The sequence below is a fragment of the Mustela erminea genome, chromosome 1, assembly GCF_009829155.1.
Source record: "Mustela erminea isolate mMusErm1 chromosome 1, mMusErm1.Pri, whole genome shotgun sequence".
Classification (NCBI taxonomy): domain Eukaryota; kingdom Metazoa; phylum Chordata; class Mammalia; order Carnivora; family Mustelidae; genus Mustela; species Mustela erminea.
In genome coordinates, this window is record NC_045614.1 from 215,330,886 (window position 1) to 215,348,724 (window position 17,839).

The 17,839-nt window shown below is 41.4% G+C and overlaps 1 protein-coding gene across 2 annotated transcripts in view; it reads right to left on the minus strand.

Moving 5' to 3' along the window:
* DSCAM (DS cell adhesion molecule) overlaps positions 1 to 17,839 on the minus strand; it is a 766,451-nt gene that overhangs the window by 286,355 nt on the left and 462,257 nt on the right. For both annotated transcript variants that reach the window (XM_032355377.1, XM_032355385.1), the window contains 3 exons: positions 17,085 to 17,360; positions 11,950 to 12,246; positions 10,919 to 11,194 (listed from right to left, as the gene is read on the minus strand). In XM_032355377.1, coding sequence (XP_032211268.1) covers positions 10,919 to 11,194; positions 11,950 to 12,246; positions 17,085 to 17,360 — 849 coding nt within the window. The remainder of the gene's footprint in view (positions 1 to 10,918; positions 11,195 to 11,949; positions 12,247 to 17,084; positions 17,361 to 17,839) is intronic.

A 17,839-nucleotide genomic window follows, 5' to 3' on the forward strand; every position in this document is an offset into this window, starting at 1 on the left:
TCTCCAAGTTTCCATGTTTAACAAGCACCAGTCTAGCAAAACATGATTTCTCCTATAATCTTAATTTTCACTGAGTAGAAACTGCAATCTTTGACTTAAAAAAAAAAAAATCCAACACACAATCTTTTTCTTTTCTTCTACTTAAAGAAAAACAGTTTGAGATACTATTTCCAAAAAAAATAAATAAATAAAATTAATGAAGTATTTCCTTAAAGAAATGTATCAGCTTCGTTTTTCTAGAGTGGAAGGGGAATTATAAGAGCTTCTACCCCCAGGACAAACCCATCTGAAGAAGACATGCCAGGAGATTTTGGAGCTCAATTCTGACCCCCTAACCGAAGGGGAGTAGTTCTCTCCTGCAGGAACTTGAGAGTGTGAATCCTCAGCCACGGGAGTGAGCCCATCAAACAGGGATGCTCCTTGGTAGTTGCGCAAGGAGGAGTGCTGAAAGTCCCCCACCTCATCAGCCTTCTTCTGTCACACTGGAATATTAAATTAACTAAGGGGCACCTGGGTGGCTCAGTCAGTTAAGCGTCTCCCTCCGGCTCAGGTCATGATCCCGGGTCCTAGGATCAAGTCCTGCATCAGGCTCCCTGCTCGACATGGAGTCTGCTTCTCCTCTCACTCCCCCACTCACGTGTGCTTTCTCTCTCTTGCTCTCTTGCAAAAATAAATAAATAAAATCTTCAAAAAAACTAACCAAAGGAATATAAATTCCCATTTGAAACCATAAAATCGCACAAAAGGATTACACATTTAATGTCTTCCCCTACATTCCTCTACCAGATCTAATTTCTCCCATATTATTCATAATAGAAACTACACCTTCCCTAACGAGTTGCTGAAAATCCACATAAACATTTTGTGAATGACTACAACTTGGGCCACACCAGACCCAACAAACAAGACCCTAAATGAAACACTGCTCAATTTTAATGAGGCACCTGAAAGAGAAAACTAGCTTGAAACACCACATGTTCTACCAACAGATGTGTAAGTGACTCCAGTAGCCGGTGGAAGAGAGAAAGAAGAACTCCATCCCTGAGCGAGGTCGGTTCTGAGCCTGGTTGGAACAGCAGACACATGGGAGGTCTCCAGCTGGAACAGCAAAGGGGCAAGCGTTGGGAACAGGAAGTGGGAGTGGGATCCGCTGCCCATGTTGTTTCTGCGCGTGGAGCTGTGCCTCTGCCCAGGCTGAGCGACATCAGCCATCAGGAGCTCCTGAAGAGCAATGTCATCAGCATACAGCACTCCTGGTTGCTCACTCAGAGATGGGAGCGGACCCCATGTTTAACTGGGCATTCACCCCCCCAGCTGCAGCCCCGGCAACACTGCCAGACCGCTATGGTCACAGAGCAGGTGCTGCCTACAATAAAGTGCCTCGTTGGGGCAGAATCTGTAGGTCAGACTGCGCAGAACCTGGTCCCTGCTGAACACAGAGGGTCACTAGTGTTCAGCTGGACATACCGTCTATGACACCTAATGCTTCCCTCGCTTCGGAGCAAGACACGAGAAAGGCGTGTGCTAAATCAGGAAGGGAAAATGCTACAAAGACCGTGGTGAAAATAGATAGGATGGAGCTGATGCTGGTGATCGCTCTTGCTGTGTGTCCAGCAGCAGCGTCTCATCTGGTTATTGGCAAACGTTTATTTTAAAAACTCAGGAAAAATAATTCTGAAAGCTTGATGCTTCTCAGACACTCTTAACCACCTATGGTGCCGACTCTCTCTCTCTCTCCCCCTCTCTCTACTAATGTGAACCCTCCAAATCTGCATTTCAGAGTTCCTATGGTCTGAATCCAGGGGGCTGGTCCAGATGCTTTTAACCAAACCCTACCATCCATAAGCCTTGCCCAAGCCACTAACACTGCGGGTTCCCTGTCTCAGCCTCTCCATCACCCAGACCAGAACTTCTGGAGTGGCCTGGGTCCAATCCCGCCCTCACGTTCCAAATCGGTTCCCCCTTTTACTGCTTGTCCATGTAACTAGATCTCCTTCCCTCTCTTAAATCAAACCATCAACAATCTCACTCCCTTCCTTTTTAAATCATCTCCTTAAACTTTTAATAGCTTCCTTCCCAGGTTCTTTGTCTTAATTCCTCCTTGCTTCCACCCTGGCTTCCGACTGCAACGTGGATCGGTTTTCTGAAACACACTACAGGGTGAACTGGAGTCCAAAGGCATGTATTTGAATCCTGACGACATTACTGGACAGTTCTGAGCAAGCCTTCCGCTCACTTTCTGTTCTGTTTCTCTGCTTATGCTTCCTCTACATTACAGAGTCACAGTGAGCATTAATTAAGGTTACACATATGAAAGTGTTTGTAAACTATAAAGTTTTATATAAATATAAATAGAAGGTGACATTTTTATGTGGCAGCCAATTAACTTTCCTGGCAGTGCTGGTCCCTAGCAATTAAAACACTCAATTAGGCACCGTTCAAGTTCACTGTGGCACCTAAAATGAGAAAGAAAACGCTTTGAAATGTGTTAAATATAACCCTGCTTGTTAAATTGAAATGAAGTGAAAAAAGGGAATTTGACTTTCATTTCTCCCGACTTGTTCGAGAGCAGCAAATTGTGCTTCTGGTTGGCTAACAGAACTCAGAACTGCTTAAGTTTTAGGCATTATCAATAATTAACATGGTGTTTAAATTGATCTATGAAGTTTTGGGGTTTTTTTCAAATTTTGTAAGTCAATGCTACAAAATAATCAAAGGTCCCAGACTATTAGCAAAAAGGACACAACTAAAAAATAGTATTGTTTAGGGGCACTTGAGTGGCTCAGGGGTTTAAGTATCTGCCTTGGGTTCAGGTCATGAACCCAGGGTCTTGGGATCAAGCCGCATGTCGGCCTCCCTGCTCAGCCAGGAGGCTGCTTCTCCCTCTGCCCTGCCCCCTGCTTGTGCTTACTTGTCTGTCTCTCTCTTAAATAAGTAAATAAGATCTTAAAAGAGAGAGAAAGAGAAACAGTATTTTTTTCCAAATGTCATCTAATACACAGTCATACACACAAACACATACACACAGTGCTGTGTTCAGTTAGCAGAGAATCCTTGGGCAGCAAGAGGAAAACAATGTGCTCCCCCCATTTGTGGAATTACTGACGGAAACAAGGGGCCCACTTTCCAAGGAAACCAACTTGTGAGTCAACATATTTGCTCCTCTGAAATTATCTGAGTAAAATATTCACTGTGCAGTCTAACAAGAAAGGTAATCGAACTGTATTTATGTAAATAAAATAAGAACAGACTGCTTTCCAACCGATTCACAGAGAGAGTAAAAAATCAGTCTTTTCCTACAATTTAGTTGATATCTTATTTTTTTCCCGTATCATAATCTTTATCATAATTGAAATAAGCAAATGTTATTAATCTTTTAGAAGCATATATAGACTACAATCCTGGCCACTGGACTGTGGCTGAATTTACATATTTCATTTTCCAAACATTTTAAAATTCAAATGTAAGTGGTCTGAAGTCAATCTGCTTACAACCTTTCTAATGACATCTGAGTAAAGGCTAAAACCGTTCATGGTGTATAATTATTACTATATATTTAAAGTTAGAAGCCATCTTAAGCAAGAAGTGCAAGTGGCCTTTTAAACTAAACTATTGAATATCTTTGCTAGGGTGCAAAGTGGTTAACTATGACCAGTGAGTCAATAAATAAAAGGGGATGTCAGACAGTGATCTTTCACCTGGGATGTCCCACGCAGGCTTACGTGGGATTAACCCTGTTCACCCAGCCTGCAATTTCCTCTTTTGGGGACTACAGTTTCCTCTGTCAACACAGAAAAGATGGAATAACTGTAAGCTGGGGTAGCCAACAACCGTATTTCGTTTAGAAAATGTTCCTTTTAAATCATGTTTTGAAGCAACGATTCACCAAAAGGATATGCTCTCTCCTCTGCCCAGACATCTGCATAAAAAAAGATTATAGACATCTCACCAACACCAATGAACACAGTTTTTAGCAAATTCAGTATTCCAGGCTTCCTGGCAAACCCGCTCTTAAAGTCTTCCTGATCAAATTTGTGTTAGTGTGTGGTATTCCTATAGGGGAGGCTCCACGGAGAGATGTAACCTGTCATCTAGAAGGCTACCATTAGAGACTGCCCGGGACGTCTCCAGCTTTGCTCTCTTGGCTATTATAGGTCTCGTAGGAATCTGCTTGGTTTCAGTGTCATCTTGCATCTGAGGGCTTTCTACTTTCTTCGTCCCCTTTTCTGTCTGATTTGGTTTCGGCACCTGACATCTCTTCCATCCGGCTCCTTCCCTCACACTTCCTTTTTTTCCCCCTTTCTTTAAATATTTTTATTTATTTATTTGAGAGAGAGCACAAGCAGTGGGAAGGGACAGAGGGAGAGGCAGAAGCAGACTCCCCGTGGAGTGCGGAGCCTGATGCAAAGCTCAATCCCAGGACCCGAGGATCATGACTTGAGTCAAAGGCAGATGCTTAACCAGCTGAGCTACCCAGACGCCTCTCCCTCACACTTTCTATCACTGGTCTTTGCTTGGCTTCCATGACCTAACATGATTCTTCTGATCCCTGGGGTTGGTTTCTTTTGGGGAAAATTCTTAACCACTGGATAGAATTTATTTTCTGAGGTTTTAACCCATGTGGGGGCCTTTTTGTTTTTATTGAGCACCTGTTACTAAGTAAAGTGAATACACAGTCAGAAGTCACTCTCAGCCCTGTTCATATTTTAATTTACTATCTTAAGACAGCTTGCTATGGCTATTATTTTCATTTTCCTCCTTCTTTCAATAGTTCAACCTTCTCCCTAGTAAGGGGGTATGGGTAGAAGCAGGCAGCCTGTCCAGACACTGCATGGCTCTGGCCACAGTGATTGGTCCAGGAATGGACGGTGATCTGTAGAGAGACTCCCAGAGTCCCTTCTTCTGATTTCCCTATGCAGAATCATGGGGGAAAGCTCACGTGAATCCAGAGATGATGAGAGTTTTCTTGCCAGATAGAGAAGCTGCTCTGAGTGAATGATGTGTAGAGGGAAACCAAAGGAACAAAGATAAGTTTCAGATGGTAATTAAATGGCCAACAGACACATGAAAAAATGCTCCATGTCACTCGGCATCAGGGAAATACAAATCAAAACCACAATGAGATCCTACCTCACACCACTCAGAATGGCTAAAATTAACAAGTCAGGAAACGACAGATGCTGGCGAGGATGCGGAGAAAGAGGATCCCTCCTACACTGTTGGTGGGAATGTAAGCTGGTGCAGCCACTCTGGGAAACAGCATGGAGGGTCCTTGAGAAGTTGAAAGTAGAGTTTCTTTATGACCCAGCAATTGCACTACTAGGCATTTACCCCAAAGAATACAAATACAGTGCCTGGGTGGCTCAGTGGGTTAAGCCGCTGCCTTCGGCTCAGGTCATGATCTCAGGGTCCTGGGATCGAGTCCCGCATCGGGCTCTCTGCTCGGCAGGGAGCCTGCTTCCTCCTCTCTCTCTCTGCCTGCCTCTCTGCCTACTTGTGATCTCTCTCTGACAAATAAATAAATAAAATCTTTAAAAAAAAAAAAAAAAAAAAAGAATACAAATACAGTGATCCAAAGGGGCACCTGCCTCCCAATGTTTATAACAACAATGTCTGCAACAGCCAAACTATGGAAGGAGCCCAGATGTCCATTGACAGATGAGTGGATAAAGAAGATGTGGTGTATCTACACAGTGGAATACTAGTCAGCCATCAAAAAAAAAAATCTTTCCATTTGCAAGGACATGGATGGAACTAGAGGATATTTTGCTAATGATCTCACTCATGTGGAATTTAAGAAACAAAACAGATGAACATAGGGGAAGGGAAGGAAAAATGAAATAATATGAAAACAGAGAGGGGGGTAAGCCATAGGAGAAGCTGAACTCTAAGATACAAACTGAGGGTTGTTGGAGGGGACGTGGGGGGGGATGGGGTAACTGGGAGATGGACATTAAGGAGAGCATGTGATGGAATGACCACCAGGTGTTCTATGCAACTGATGAATCACTAGATTCCACCCCCGAAACTAACAAATTTTTTAAAAATAATAATTAAAAAAAATATCTAGACCAGGCCTTTCTGAGACTTATGCTATCTGCCCCTCCCAAAGCTTAGTGTAATGCAACCTTGACCTCCATCCCGACCTCTCCCCTCCTCACACTGTTACAACTGCTATTGAACCAGTCCGATTGAAGTTTCTGCTCTTTGCAATCATAGGATCATGGTTGATCCATTGATCATCCCCTTCTAGGAAAGGCAGATTTGTAATTTAACAGTTCTTGTATAAATTTCATCAGACTTTATCTTCAGACACTTGGTGAATAGGTTTTAATGTGAGTCCGACTGAGGCATCGATGAACCTGCCTCTATGAATGAGAATCTGCAGTGAGGTCCACACATAGGCCTGTGACTTACACATTGTTTATTCACAATGTCTCCAAATCTACTGCTCAGATTCCACCATCCTGAATTCCACTCCTGTCTATCCAACTGCCTACTTAGTGGACCCATTTAATAGTTCGACCTCAATACATCAAAGAGTAGACTCCCGATTTCTTCCCTTAAATGGCTTCCTTGCATCTTCTGCTGACTCAGCTAATGGGCGAGCTCTTCTTTCCATTGCTCAGGCTGAAATTTTACCCTCTTTCACCCACATCCAATCCGTCAGGCAGTCCCACTGAGTAGAAATTGTCTGCTCCTCACCCCCTCATTGCACTCTCCTTGGCCTAAACCCCGACCTCTCCCCTGCATGAGCTTTCTAGCAAGGGGCCTGCTTGTCCCTTGTCTCAGCACAAGAGTCAGACGTATCCTTTTGCAATCTAGTCAGGCCCTGTGACATCTCTGTTTAAAATCATCTGATCAACCCCTTCATCTCACTCAGGAAAAACTCAACCCCTTAGAGTTCATCCCTGCTGTACTGGGTCCTACATGAAAGGGTCCTGCTAATTCTGACCCCACCCTTCTTAATTTACCCTGTGTTCACTCTGTTCCAGCCACACAGCCTCTGTGCTGGCCCTCCAGGTGGCCAAGTCTGCCTCTTTATGTTCCCTTTGTCTAGAATGTTCTTTCCCTTAGATACATGCTTGGCTCTCTTGCCCTCTTCTATGTCCTTGATCAAATGTCAGCTTCTCAAAGAAGCCTTCCCTGACGGCCCTGTTAAGCACTGCAAATCCCAAATCCCTACAAGTGCCTTGCCCACCGCCAGCCATTTCCTGCCAGGCAATTGTAATGAAACACTGTGCAAAACATTATTTTCCTTTTGTTTGACAATCCTTGCCAAGGACCTGAAAATGATTATTCTATATATTATATACCTAGAAGAAAATAAATTCCTTTTTTAAAAAGATTTTATTTATTTATTTGACAGACAGCACAAGCAGGGAGAGTGGCAAGCAGAGGGAGAGGGAGAGCAGGTTCCCCACTTAGCAGGGAGCCAGATGCAGGGCTTGATCCTAAGATCCCAGGATCATGACCGGAGCCAAAGGCAGACACTTAATTGACTGAGCCACCCAGGTGCCCAAGAAAAGAAATTCCTGAAAACAAAACCATTTGATTCATTTGTTTCCTAAAATGATGGAAACTTTGGTGATAAAAGCCAATAAATTCTCTTTTGGGGTGTAAGCTAGTTGGAGTTGGTTTCTTTCACTGGAGGTTAAAAGAATCAAGTTAATACATTGATTTAGGCTAGTCTAGAAAATTTTAAGAAGAAAAGTGAGTAATTCAGATGGTCTTTGTTTGAATTTATGTCTCCTAAAAATTGGTATTAAAATATCTGTATCCATTTATCCAACGGTCACACTTCTGGCAACTTTTCCTGAAAGATATCATCATACAAGGAGATAAAGGTCAGTGTGCGGAGAAGCTCATTTGACACATCATCCAAAACAGTTAAATATTAGAAATAAGTGAAATAGCACTGGAGTAGATATTTTTTAAATGTAGTCTGAAGACCCCGAGGAACCCCTGAGAACATGTTTAGGGGTTTGCAAAAAGATAACCATTATTATTTTAACACTAAGAAATTACTTAGTTTTCTCATTGGCTTGAGCTCTGCATGGATACACAGAAGTGACAGTGGGTAAGACCACGGGGGCCTTAGCCCAAATCATGACAGTGCCACCAAAATGTAGGAGTCGTCCTTCTGTTGTTTACCACCACCCAATTCTAATTGCTTTTGAAACTGGTTTCACGGATGAATCCATAAAAATAATTTTAAATAAAACTTAAACCTTGAGTGGGTGTCATTTTCAGTGTTCTCTGCTCTGTGTCACGAAATGGAAGAAGGCACAAAGCATCGTCTGCCTGCTGCACAGGACGGTTGTCTTGAAGGAAAGCACTTGTGACTTATTTAAATTACAAGCTCCACTAAGCACTCTTTTCATGGAATTCTATTGTTTCCTCCAAGAATGGCTACCTAAAAGCTATAGTTATTCAGGCTTGTGCAACTGGCAGACACCGTCCTAGAGGGAAACAAAACAAAACAAAAAACCCTACAAGATATAGCCTGCCTCTCCTATGATCACAACTGACTGCATTTTCTGCAAATAATGAAATTCAAACTTTTAAGCAAAAACGTAGAATTTTGTAAAACTTGTCCCTGTTGCTATGAGCCTCTAGCTTCCCAATACTTAAAGACTTTTCTGATGAGAATTTGATTTTAATTCAACAAATTTGTTGATATTTCAAAGATCCATGTAACTCAGCAAACCAGTAATTTCCAAATGATCAATTTATCATGTTATAAAACAAGGTGTGGGTAAGACATTCGTTCGAAGGGCATGATAGACTGATGAATTTTAAGACACTAAAGTGCCAAACACTTATCGATACAGCTCCTAATTCTCCAGGGCAGCTAATCTTTAAGATACCACCATGTTTTATTCCTCCACATTGTATTGAGTATTATAAAGTGTTTTCTGGTTCATTCACTTGTTCTGTTTGCTTACTGTTCATCTCTCTTGATTGGAAGGGGAGTGCCACAGGGGACGAAGCTTGTCTATCTTTCATCCCTGCTTTCCTCAATGCCTAGAGTAAAACCTAGCATCGAGCAGATGTTTCATAAATGGTAAAGAAATAAATACAACCAAAAATGAACTTTTATGTAGCTATCATAGTCTGGTTTACCAAGAAATTCTAATGACTTGAGAAAATTCTGAAGATATCTGGCTCTTTTTAAAAGATTCAAAATTATTGGGGCACCTGAGTGGCTCAGTGGGTTAAAGCCTCTGCCTTCGGCTCCAGTCGTGATCTTACGGTCCTGGGATCGAGCCCTGTGTCAGGCTCTCTGCTCAGCAGGGAGCCTACTTCCCTTCCTCTCTCTCTGCCTGCCTCTCTGCCTACTTGTGATCTCTGTCTGTGAAATAAATAAATAAAATCTTTAAAAAAATAAATAAAATATTCAAAATTATTTATGTGCAATATATCTATTATATTATACATATAACATAGAATACATAAAATATTACATAGATTGTATGTACACACGTGTGCATGTGTGTGTCTGTGTTTATATGTATCATGAAGAGGTAAACTGAGGAGGTTTGCAGGGAGAAAAAAGGTTGGGGATGACCAAGGAAATCCTATGTAACTCTGTACCTATAACATTAGAAAAAAATTATCGGTATGTAGGAATAACTCAGACAGATAGCTTAGCAGGCAGAAGGCTATTGTTTCGTAGCGTTTTAGAGTTATTTTCATGACCTGCATCATGTGGATTATTTCCAGAATTGAAAATTTTCTTTTTAAATTCAGCTGAAGAAACTAATTTAGGGGATAGAAGAAACAGCTTCCCTTAAGGGTCTGCCCCTACAGGGCTGTGTGTCCTGGGATGGGTCTTGTCATTTTCGTGGTCTTTACCGATAAGAAGACTGAGATTGAGTTGCATGACACCCAAATTCATCTGATGGTTAGATTCTGTGATGTAAAGAATCATTTAAAAGTCGAGGAATTTTTCGGTGGGTCCCTTTAATCACGTAATTCCTATATTATTGCTCTGACCATCTCAACTACTCAAGATGAGAAGTTTGTCTGTAGCCCTTATCCATTAGAAAACCTCTTCCGGTTGGATTCTGAAAGAACTTTCTTTTAGGAGTTTTTAGGAAAAGAAAGATTCAGATGGTTCCCAACTTAGGATGGTTCAACTTCCAATTTTTCCACTTAATGATGGTGATATGTGTATTCTGTAGAAACTGTGCTTTTGAATTTGAATCTGCAGAGCTAGTGACATGCAGGAGATATTCTCTTGTGATGCTGGGCGGCAGCAGCGGACCACAGCCCCCAGTCAGCCTTTGGTCAGGAGGGTAAACCTCCGATACTGACTACCATTCTTCATGCAGACAACTTTTCTGTTCTTCACTTTCAGAATGGTATTCAATAAATTACATGATATTCAACACTTTATTCTAAAGTCAGATTTGCTCTGGATGGTTTTGCCCAGCTGTAGACTTATGGAAGGATTCTGAGCATGTTTCAGGTTGGCTAGACTAAGCTACGGTGTTTGGTAGGTGAGATGTATTAAACACATTTTTGACTTACTACCATCTTAACTTACCATGGCTGTATTGGCGCATAATCCCATGGTAAGTGGAGGAACAGCTGTACGTGCTTTAAAATGATCTGTCAGACACTAGATAACAACGCCAGTGATGTCTATTTTTTTATGGTAATACCGACAACACATAACCTCTGGAAAACCAACCCAAAAATCCACTTGAAAAGAAAAAATTACACCAACTACAGGTCTTGTCCAGATGCAGGAATAAAGAGGTCAGCACCTCTGAGGGACCCTATCATCCCTGTCTTTGTAACTGTCCTACTGGAAATATGCATCCTCTAAGGACCCCCCGCCCCTGAGCACGGTTCTGGTGGAAAAGCACGGTCATGACAGGCTGTGTGGTGACGGTAAGCGCAACCTTACCTTTGACGGTCACATGGACACTCTGGCTGGTGGAGAGCTGCGGTTGAACCAGCACGTTGCATGTGTACTCTCCCTCATCCACTTCCTTTTGCACGTCCGAGAGTTTCAGAGTGCCATTGTTCTCAAATGCCACTTGGCGATGGTTGAAAGGAAGCAGATTGGAGTTCTTGTACCATTTGATGGAGTAATAGGGATAGCCAATCACACGGCAGTGGATGTATGTGTCCCGCCCTGCTATTGCTGTGATATTTTTCATTGGTCGAATGCTTGCAGGCCCTAGAGAGACACAAAGATACTCTTGAAAATACTTTAAGGGTACATCTCATGTGTGGAAATGAGTACACTTTTCCTTGAGGGGAAAAAAAAAATGTAGATTATTTTCATGGAAAACATCTTTTTCAATTAAACAATTTTTTCTGTGTTTAGATTTTTCTACTAAGAAGTTCTTTATTTCCTTCTAGTTTCACTACTTTCAATTGAATGAAGTGTTAAAAACGCACATTATCAACTACTTCTGTTAAAACATTTTGAATTACAAGATAAGAGGTGATTTAATCAAAAAAGTAACTAGTCTGCACTGAAGCGTCATGCTGTTTTTGTGAAAACATGGGTAACAATTCAATTTTTAAACTGTCTCTGTAAGTAGGTTATGAAGATGGAGGTTATGTCATGTCGCACTATGAATGTCAGTTAAAATACCATGTACACGAAGGTTTACTGTGACTGTAGTAGAACAGAAGGAGAGCAGAAAGGAAAGAGCATGCAGAGCATAAACCAGGAAAGGAAAGATTAAGTGGACATATCTGAGAGGAACCAAGAGAGCAAGCTGACTAAAGAAACCAAAATGCCATTTTTTCCCCCCACATTAACCCAATCAGGGCCATACTGGAGTCAGAAGGAAAGGGTAGGAAATGGGAAGCAACAGTTGATCTGTTTTGGCATTCCAAGACTCAGCTCGGTGCATGCAAAAACCTTCTTCTCCACTACAATGAGTTATGTGTGTTTTTTTGAGGAGCTGATTTGACAAGCACCTCTTACGTTTATTCGAGCCTGGTACAGGACGACTCCCGCCGAGTTGTTGGCAGTGCAGCGGTATACTCCCCCGTCCCGGACCTGAGAGCTGGAGATGTTCAGGTAGCTGACCACGTTTCCCTCCGACGTGATCATCTGGCTGATGCGGTGACTGCCCCCCTTGAGGATTGGGTCATCATCCAAGGTCCACGTGATGGTGGGCAAGGGTGTGCCCTTGACGTTGCACATGAGGGACACTGGTTCTGCTGGGCTCACCACTTTTTCACTAAAGGCAGAAATAATTTTGGGAGTGCCATCTGCGGGAAGACAAATTATGGAAGGAAGTGGCACATACAAATAATTAAACAACTTCCAAGTCTATTTGTTTAACAATTGGGAGGTGGGTGTAAGTGCTTATTAAACACTACAAAAAACAAGTCTGGCTTTAGAGATACAGCTAAATTCCAAGCAGAACAAGATTACATTTTCAAAATGGGCAAATACAGTATTAGCAAGCTTTAATTACTTATATATTTCCTGGTTGTCATAAGAAGAACAATTATGCAATCCAGACGCCCATGTTATACAGCGTCAGCTCCCAACAAGTCTACAATCCAGAACTGTTACATCCCCAATGGAAGTTTTAACCACAGAGGAAATTCACCCCTCTAAATGGTCATGTTAACTTTCCACTTCTTTGATAATTAGGGCTTGCTCACCAGGGGATAAAGGAAAGACTGAGGGACTGATTATCTCACCTCATTCATTTTCTTGTAAGAAATCATCCTTTAATTATTGAACTCTACATCTGAAACTAAGGATGTACTATATGTTGGCTAATTGAATTTAAATAAAAAAAGAAATCATCCTTTATAGTTTTAATGATAAATGTTAAGTTCATGTAAAAGTCTATGAAAGCTCTGAGGGTGGGTAAAAGCCAAATAGACTTTGAGCCTTCCAGTGTGTATTAAATATCTCTGTAAGTGTCTTAAGTTGATGGCTATACAATTGGTCACCCAACCTGGGACACTTCTGAGAATGAAACAGAGAGGAGGAGTAATTATGCCAGGAGGACAGGCACAGTCTCAGACTATCCCAGGCAAAGTAAGTTCTAGTCTTAGGGAATTTTCCGTAGGAATTTTCAATATTTTCAACAAAGGTAAAATTTTCATACTCCATTGCTGTTCTATCGTATATATGAACCATCTCCCTCACACTGTATGGTAGTAATCACAAATGCATCACTGACAAATTGGAAAGCCAAACAAATGAAGGAACACATCTGAAGCCTCCTCGCAGTGCCATCCCAGAAAGGTAACTGTTAACACTCCCAAGGAGTCTGAAGGGTTTCTCCTCCCCAGCCCCCCTGGAAACTTGGAAGCCTAGTTCTGTGGCCAGTGAGGCCCGGTATGTAGGGTTCTCCTGATGGGGTGCTGTGCTGAGCCCTCTACCATCTTTCCTCTTGCAAATTCCTGAATGTCAACTCCATTCCAATTTCTGGGTGACTGGAGAAGGCTCCCAACTATGCTTTTTGTTTGTTTGTTTTCCCTCATGGTAAGTGGAGTATTTCAGTGTTCTTGGACTGTAAGCGTCTTGCTTTAGTACAAAAGATGAAAACAAGGACTTCATAATATGGAAGTGAAGAACCTGTGCCTTTGCCCTTAGAACACTGTAAACACTGCTTCAGCATGTTCCGCCTTAATTCATGGAGAAGTTAGATGCTGCTGTGATTGTTATTCTTTGTACATAATCAGTCATTGATGCTTAGGAATATTATTTCATTTAATCTTAAAATTCACATTTCTTTCAGGATGTGCTAAGCTGTAAACTTCTCTGCACTGATTGTTACAACATACACTAAAAACTCGTCTTCTTTGATCTATTTTTACCTTTTTTATTGTTATCTTTATCTTTATTTTTTATCTATTTTTCATCTATTTAGTAAAGTTTTCTTCAGTTATTACTTTTTTCTCTGTAGATGAAGTTTACATACTGTGGATTGTACAAGCCTTAAGTGTAAGAATGAGTTTGTTAAATAATTAGACTGTGTAACCACTCACATGAGCACGATGTAAAGCATTTCATCACCCCAGAACATTCCTAGGGCTCCTTTCAATCAACCCCCTCTCATCAGACAGAGGCAGTCACTGTCCTGATTTCTTCCACCCTGGGTTAGTTTGCCTGTTCTCGAGCTACAAATCCGTGTAGTCATAAAGTAGTGAACTCTCTGTACAACAGGTACTCGACCATCACCACAGCAGTCAGCAAAACTAAGAAATGTGACTTTGGGACAGTAGGACCGCGTACTGTGTTCGTATTGACAGTCTGCCAGCTGACTGACCATGGCCTTCTCAGCGATTTCCCCCAGCCCAACCTGTACCATACACCCCATCTATTTGTCATGCTTCTCTAGTCTCCTTCAATCTGGATCATTCTTTTGCATTTCTTGACTTTGACATTTTTGAAGACTTATTCCATAGCCGGGTGCTCAAACTGGGTTTTTTCCTATTTCTGCATAATTAGATGCAGATTATACATTTTTGGCAGGGATATCATGGAAGTAATGTTGTCTTTATGTGATTATTGGCCATTGGTGTCTCTCCTTCTGTGAAATAGCTGCTCAAATCTTATTTTATTTTAAATAAAAACTTTTAAGCCTTTGCTCATTCATCAGGGTTCTCTCAAGGTCTATTTTTTTCTATTGCCTTCTTTGTCTTTTGACCCCTGCTAACAGTGGCCTTTTTTTTTTTTTTTTGTATGTTAAGTTGTTTTTATTTTTTTTTTTAATTTTTTATTTTTACTGGATTCTTCTCCACGTTTTCCAGTTCAGATTTTAACTAAGTTTGTCAAGGAATTTTATTTTTAGATTTTAGCACTCCCCACTGTTTGGGATTTAGGACCACCTTCCTTCCTGGAATTTCAACTCACTTCCCTCATCTGCAGGTGATTTGACAGTGCAGACTTCTGACCTTTTGTACCTAAATCCCATAAGACTATAGCTATCTGCCTTTCTTCTAGTATTCTAGTACCTCGCTTCCTTATCTCACAAAGACTGGGGAATGTCCTCAAGGGAAAAGTGGTATCAGGGCAGATATCACCTAATCCTTTCCTCTTCTTTCAAGGGTCCAATCTTTTCTTCCTGCTTTTGGGTGTCTCTCCCAAGTTTTGTTTTTCCTCAAGTTCATAATTTTTACGTGCTTGCATTTAGTCAGATAACATGCTATTCTATCATTTCCTAAAACAGGACCTGTTCTTATACTTTTCTGTGATTCCATTTTCCAGTTACTGTGGTTTGATCTTGAACCTAAAATTATTAGATTTCATTTTCCTTAGACTTCAATTCCAGTTTCTTTGGCTTCATAGAAAATATTCCCAGATTCTGCATTATATCATTGGCCATTCTTAGCTCATGGTATTGTGAGTTTTTAAAATTTACACTAATCTAAAGCTATTTCAATGGGAATAATAGGAGGCTTTATCCAAGGATGCTAGATAGACACCATCTTAAGGCAAATTCTAGATACGTATTTATAATTACACTTCTGCTCTCTTTTGCTACATTAGCCCTGTCATCTCTCAGATGAGGAAAAAAAAAAAAAAGTGAAGCTTCTTGTCCTGAATGGAAACTGACATGCGGTAAATAAATCTGGGAGTATGCTCAGTATGGTCCTCTGCCCCCTTTTTTCATTCAAGTGACGGGCTTTTTTGGTGATGAAAGCAGACATTATTTTCCCAGTGAGACCCGAGTGTCTTTGAAATCTTTCTTGCTGTCATTCTCTGGTAACCTGAAATCTTTTGACATCATTATGGATTATCAATATGCTCTTTAGGTTTCCTTAGTCACACAAGATAGTTGCCACGGTAACTAGGCCTAGACAGGTATTCTCTCCTTTTTCTGCAAAGAATCTAAAAATAGTGATGTGTAAGGACCACAGCGCATCAGCAGCAGCAAACCAGCTCTGTACGAATGGATCACTCTCTGCCCTTAATTATTATGGGGATCGCAGTGTCAGGCATTTAATATGGGTTCCATGCCTTCAGCTAATTTCACCTCTGCTTTAAGAAACTGTCTGCAAGGAAATGCTTGAATCAAAATAGTAATCTCATTGCTAAGCCTGCTTCTTCTTAAAATTAGTTAAGGTTAAAAAAATAATAGAAATATCCTTGAAGAGCATCAAGACATTTAAACTTATATTCATACATAAATATTTTTTTCTCTCTTGAGGCTATATGAAAGTCATGTAATTACTTTAATCAATGTACACCAAATGAATATTCAATTGTACGTAAAGACATAATTTCCAACAAGATGCACACACATACAGGTAAAAGTCAGTTCAATTATCTGGTGATAAATGTATGTCTCCCTTGAATGTTACCTTGATAGCTTTTGTTCCCTGGCTGATTGATCAGCCTGCATATGTAAGCAGGCCATTAAGAAAAGAAAATGGCATTCCTAGGACCTATTTTAACAACCCGAGGTCCTTCCTCATGAATTTTGTTAATCTAAATTTGTGAATATCTGGACCCAACTGGGGACAACTATACACATCAGGTGCCACTTTTTCCTTTCCACCAAGGACGGTGCTGAAATTTTGCCCTACATTTTTTCTGCCAAATTGTATTTCTCAACTGGGGGCTATCCTCTCCCTACCCCACTCCCCACCCACCACCCCCAGGACACTTGGCAATGTCTGGAGGTATTTTTGGTTGTCACAACTCTGAGGGAGCACTACTAGCATCTAATGGGCAGAGGCCAGAGATGCTGCCAACCCCCCCACAGCATATAAAGTGGCCCTTCAAACAAAGCATCACTGAGCAACTCCAGTCTATGGTAATGCATGTCAACCAAACTCAAAGTTGTAAGTTTTTGCGGTCTGTATCTTGACAGGTAACTAAACACACGAATGGGCAAATCTCCATTACTTAACTTAATGTGAAGTTACTTTTGTTATGTCTACCACTTACAACTTTACCAGTACTGGCTCTTTCATTAGCCTGATTTCTCCTGAAGCATTAGGGCAGAGTTATTAGCTAGCCAGACAGAGAGAAATCTTAGCCCTAGGACTTAGCAGTACTGCTTCTGTGTTCTTCTCTCTGAGTGCTCTGGGTTTGCATTCTGGTGTGGCCGAACCCTGTAATGAGGCCCACTGACCTTCAAGGACCACCTGCACAAAGTCTTGAGCGGACAGCTTATCCTTGCGCACAAAGCACTGGTACGCGCCCCCGTCACTTTTGACCATGTGATCCATTATAAGGTTTTCGTGGTTGATCCCTGTGATCCTCACATTTTTTCCAGGGTTGAGGATTTCACCATTTCGGTACCAGGAGAGTTCCTGGTCCTCACTGCCTGTCACGCTGCAGGACAAGGAAACCTGGCTACCCACGCTGCTTTTAACTTTCCTGGGGCTGATGGTAGCTTTCAGTGGCTCTGGAAATTTTGGTAAGAGAAAGAAAAAGAAGGTAAAAAAAAAAAATCACATATGTAGACATCATTTCAACAACATGCTAAGCTTTTGACAAGGCACATGCATCACGGTAAGCATACTCTCTACAGTTCTCATGTTTAGCATTATGTCATAGCACGCCATTTTGTTCGGGAGCACCCTCTTCATTGTTTGCCTTTCCTTCTCTATGTAGCAAATAGACTGGCAACGGTCACCTTGCTTTCCCAATGAGTAAGTGTGAGGATTAACCCACTGACAATAAGAAACACCATGTGCTGGTTACTGGTAAGGAAAGAGGTATTTGAATATTTAAATCCCATTGCCTTGTCCCAATATAGCAGCACAGATGGGTTTCTCTGAGACATTCTCTCACATTGCCACACTCGCTCACTGCTCACCCACCCCCATGTGGTTTAACCAGGGCCGGTCATACACAGCAGTACGAAAGCAGGTGGATATTAGA